Source organism: Mus pahari, chromosome 10, assembly GCF_900095145.1.
Source record: "Mus pahari chromosome 10, PAHARI_EIJ_v1.1, whole genome shotgun sequence".
NCBI classification, from domain to species: domain Eukaryota; kingdom Metazoa; phylum Chordata; class Mammalia; order Rodentia; family Muridae; genus Mus; species Mus pahari.
Window position 1 is genome coordinate 45,686,428 of NC_034599.1, and position 5,200 is coordinate 45,691,627.

Sequence of the window (5,200 nt, forward strand, 5' to 3'; positions counted from 1 at the left end):
GTGGTGGTGCACGCCTTTAATCCCAGCACTTGGGAGGCAGAGGCAGGCAGATTTCTGAGTTCGAGGCCAGCCTGGTCTACAGAGTGAGTTCCAGGACATTCAGGGCTACACAGAGAAACCCTGTCTCGAAAAAAACAAAAAACAGAAGTGCCAGGTTGACAGCAGACAAGTAAGAGCTGGGAAATCAAAGCTTCAACCCATTACTTGGAGTTCAAGTGGGCTCTCCCTTGGACACTGGAACACTTTTCCAGTATTTTTCTTTAGTAAAGGAAACGAACTGGTCTAGTGTGGTGGCACACACCTTTTAGCCCACTTAGGAGGCAGAGGGGGGCAGATCTCTGAGTTTGAAGCTGGCCTCGTCTACAGAGCAAGGTCCAGGACAGCCAAGGCTATACAGAGAAACCCTATCTCACAAAAGAAAAGAGATGGGGGGTGGGGGTCAGGGGAGGGAAGGAGAAGAAGACAAAGATGTAGAGGAAGAGGGAGAAAGGTGGGGTGGAGAGGGAGAGAGAGAATTCCCTGAAGGGGAAAGTAGGGATGGTGGTGTAAAGATCCAGAGAGCAGCAAGACTTGAAGCTTCAGCTGTGGACTGGGAGACAGCACTCAACTGGAAAACCAACTACTGCCCACTGGTGAGCCAGGGTGAGACAGTTCTCACATCTGCATAAGCAGGTTAAGAATTCATGGCACTAACAAGATGCCACAATGAAGTGCAAGGTGTGGTTAGAAGGGAAGGGCAAGAAGGAGATGAGCTAGGGAAGAGTTCCCAGGAGCAGGAGACGGATGGGAGGGCTTTGTAAGGACTAAGAACATGGACAGCATAAGTCAAAATGGAAGGAAACAGAAGGGCAGGAGGCTGATCAGACAGTAAGACAGTGGAACCTTTGGCTGGAGAGTAGCTCCAAGGACAAACAGGAAACAGGGTGTCTTAGAAGCGGATGAATACAGCAGTCAGCTTGATCGTTGCTGCATCTAGTGGTATGTACTGACTCTAGAGAACAGTAGTACTTGGTCTGTTATCTGAAAAGAAAACCTAACCATTAATGATTCAATGTATATTATAGGAGACCTGGAATCAGACAACTTTGGCAGACTTCATTGTACAACCGCAGTGATACGGAATATAAATGACCAAGTTCTCTTCGTTGACAGAAGAAAGCCTGTGTTCGAGGATATGACTGATATTGATATAATTGGTACTTTCCCCCTATTTATTTATAAACACAGAGATGAGCTGACCACCCACTGTTCTTTCCCCCTTTTTACTGCCTACACTTTCAAATATTGCATCTTTGACTCCATCCTTAAATGGAAAGTCACAGTAATAAATATAATTTCACTTTAGAGCATGCCCATATTTTTAGTTGGAAGTAGGAGTTGGGTCCAATAAAGACACTGGCAGAGGACAAGTCACTCTGAGTCTACATGTGTATCACTAGTTCCCTTATTCTAAGTGTATCCTCTGAGGAAGAGCCCCATCAAGTTAGATGCTTTATCCCCACTGGTTAGAGCTAAACATACGACTGACACCATCAAAGCTCAATATTAAAAACAAAACAAAGCATTTCAAATGAGCCTGCCTTCCACCAGAACACAAGAGCACCTCAGAGGATGGCACGGTTACTGGGCGTCTCAAGTCATACGTTCCAAATCACACAGGTCAGGGCCTGGTAGAATGCATATTTTCGAAAAAGAAAATCCTATCCAAAGATTTTTACCTCAGCAAATAGGTTTTTAATATTCTGTTGAGCATTCAACAGTTAAACATAGTCTTTAGATTCAGAATAATGTTCTGTTTGCTTCGTTTTTGTTTGGGGACAGGATCTCACTATGTATTCCTGGCAGGCTTAGAACTCTATAGACCAGACAGACCTAAAATTCAGAGATCCACCTACCCCTGCCTCCCGAGTCATGGAAATAAAGGCATGCAGATCTTTAACACACTCAAAAAAAAATCAGAGTGTCCTTAATACATTCAGAATATCTTTTTTATGTATATTGATGTTTTGCCTGTGTGTATGTCTGTGTGAAATTACAGACAGTTGTAAGAGCCATGTGGGTGCTCAAAACTGAACCCAGGATCTCTGGAAGAGCAGTCAGTGCTCTTAATCACTGAGCCATCTTCTCAGACCCAATTCAGAATATTTTTAGCACACTCATGTTGCCCACTCATGTTTTATAACACCTTGTAAGTGTGTTTTAAAGGATGTCTGGCCAACGGGGCATCATGTCTGTCAACTGTCTGGCCAAACTGTGTGCAGGGTAGTGATCGGTCTATTAAGGTGGATCTAGCTTTTGGCTAAATTTCTACAGGTGCTGATTTGTGGAAAAACTATTGTAATTAGTGGCATCACTTATTAATATTTGTTTCAGAAAGTAAACCCCAGACCAGACTGATAATATATATGTATAAAGATAGTGAAGTAAGAGGACTTGCTGTAACCCTCTCTGTGAAGAATGAAAGAATGTCTACCCTCTCCTGTAAGAACAAAATCATTTCCTTTGAGGTAAGATTCAGCTTCATTTGGGTTTTAGTAATATTAATGGACAAAATGATAACATGCAGGGATTTTTCAGACCAACCCTTTATCTAGAGCTGGAAGACCAGAGACATCCACTGAAATTGATGGTAGTAGGAAATTGTCAAGCCTTTGACCTAGTGTGACGATACTTGCTTGTCTAATTTTGTCTGTGAGTCTGTGAGAGAGGAAATGACCACTGAGTGTTTTCTTTTCAGAAAGGATTTCTTATATCCTAGACTGACCTTGTACTCAGTGTATAGCTGAGGGTGACCTTGAACTTTTAACCCTTCCATCTCTACTCCCATGTGCTAGGATTACAGGTGTCTGTCACTGTACCCTGTCTCATGCTCTGGGTCTTCCACTAATACAAGTCTTAGCCACTGTGGCCATAGACAGGGTTTGGATAACACCCAACTGCATCTCCTGCTGTATCACTAGGGCTTCATAGCTAAGGATTAGTTCTCAGCTAGACTTTGAGCTAGACTTTGGTCCTAGATCAACTCCTGCAGCTTACAGTCTCTCCCTAAGTTGTGGTTTAGCAGGCACGGTTTCAGAAGCAGCTGCTAGTGAGAGAGTACTTAACATGACTATCAACCCCCAGGCCATACTTGTTCATAAAGGACAATGGCCAAAAACTATGACTATCAACTCTATAACTAGTTCAGTTAAATCCTCCTCAGAGTCTTCTATGCATCTAAAGGGTTAAGATGCCTTTCAATTCTAGAGATTTCTCTATCAATCCATAAGATCAATGTGATCTTTGCTACCATGGAGTCGAAATTAACTCCAAAATATTAGTTCTATGATTAACATGGAAAAATCTCAGGCAGTGCCCGTATTTTCTAACACCCCCTGAAAAGGTAGACAAGATGTAAGAATAGAAAAAGCCAGGCACTCCTAGCAGTTACAGGCCCAGTGTGAGGGACTACAGCTTCCAGACACCGAATCCTGATAGACTCTGGTGTCTGAACAAAAGAGAGAGGGATCAGCACTTGGTCTCTCTAGGCAGGACCCACCAAAGGGACTATACTCTAGACAAAAAGGAGGGACAACTGTGCACTGGCACGCTTGGCAGAAAGGCAGAATCAGGGGCCACAGACTGAGTCAGTACAGCTGTGCTATTGGGAAACCCAAGACACAGTCATAGCACAGCTACTGGGTTTAATCACGCTGCAGCTTAGTTCCAGGATCCACAGAAAGAAGCAGCTGAGTTTCTTGGCACCTCCTCATCTCACTGTGAGCTGCGGAGCTCAAGGAGGAGGGCATCAGTGTTTGTAGCTACGGACAACTGAGGAAGACAAGAACAGGAATTAGCCCAAAGAGACAGCCATCTTCGCTAGAACTTTACTTCATCATTTGCAGACAGACAGACTCCACTTGGTGGAAGAGAACAGAAGGAAGCTCTCTAGGCATAAGGGAATCAGGAGGCCTGAATATGGAAGAGCGTTCTGGGGTGGAAAAGGTCAGAATGGATGGGAGAAAAAGGAAGTTAAGAGTTAATGGGCTGGAAAAATGGCTCAGTGGTTAAGACCACTGACTGCTCTTCCAGAGGTCCTGAGTTCAGTTCCCAGCAATCACATGGTAGCTCACAACCACTGTAAAGGGATCTGATGCCCTCTTCTGGTGTGTCTGAAGACGGTGACAGTGTATTCACATACATGAAATAAATAAATAAAGCTTTAAAAAAAAAGAATTAAAGAAAGGTGGTCAATACTCATTTATTCTATATTCAGAGGTTTTTTTCTTTTGAAAAAATTAAAACTGCTTTAGGTCTGCTTAGCAATACACTTCTAAATAAACTGTACATATTCAATTTGTTAATATCCTCTTTAAAATATTTCACTTTGTGTGTGTGTGTGTGTGTGTGTGTGTGTGTGTGTGTGTGTGTGTAGTTTCTTCAGAGGTCAGAAGGAAGAGTCGATCCCCTGGTGCTGGAGTTCAGGCATTTGTGATCTGCCCCCATGTGGATACTGGGAGCCAAATTCCAGACCACTGAGAGCAGAGCAGCAAGCACTCTTAACCCCAGGCCTTTCATCGCTCCTGCCACAGTTGTTTATATCCTTTAAAACTATGTGTTTTGTGTTTTCTCCACAGGAAATGGATCCACCTGAAAATATTGATGATATAAAAAGTGATCTCATATTCTTTCAGAAACGTGTTCCAGGACACAACAAAATGGAGTTTGAATCTTCACTGTATGAAGGACACTTTCTAGCTTACCAAAAAGAAGATGATGGTTTCAAACTCATTTTGAAAAAAAAGGATGAAAATGGGGATAAATCTGTAATGTTCACTCTTACTAACTTACATCAAAATTAGGTAGGGAGGGTCTGTGTTCCAGAAAGATGGTTAGTACATATGAGCCTCATGATAACCTATCCTGTATTTCCATAACAAAATACCCAAGGCTGCATGATTTATAAAGTAAACACATTTATTTGTCTCATGTGTCTAGCCCAATTTCTACTCCCTGGAGAATCGTCCCGGATGCATCACAACATAGAAGATAAAAAGAAAGGAATCAGCCACGTGTGAATTAGCACATGGATGAGCCTTACCCCATAGCAACTGAGTCTTGAGAGAGGCAATAACAGTCTCAACGTGTCACTAAAGCCTGATACAATTCTATGGTGATTTTTAAGATAATGTTCATAGGTGGAAGAATGGATCAGTGGTTA

At 42.7% G+C, this 5,200-nt stretch overlaps 1 protein-coding gene across 5 annotated transcripts in view; it reads left to right on the top strand.

The window, feature by feature from the left end:
• Il18 (interleukin 18) overlaps positions 1 to 4,968 on the top strand; it is a 27,540-nt gene extending 22,572 nt beyond the window's left edge. For 3 of the 5 annotated variants that reach the window (XM_029543630.1, XM_021207590.2, XM_029543629.1), the window contains 3 exons: positions 1,065 to 1,196; positions 2,374 to 2,507; positions 4,617 to 4,964. In XM_029543630.1, the coding sequence (XP_029399490.1) occupies positions 1,065 to 1,196; positions 2,374 to 2,507; positions 4,617 to 4,841 (491 nt within the window). In that variant the 3' untranslated portion in view covers positions 4,842 to 4,964. Of the gene's footprint in view, positions 1 to 1,064; positions 1,197 to 2,373; positions 2,508 to 4,616 lie in introns of all 5 variants that reach the window. The other 2 variants (XM_029543631.1, XM_029543632.1) reach the window with 2 other exon arrangements.
• The last annotated feature ends 232 nt before the right edge of the window (positions 4,969 to 5,200 follow it).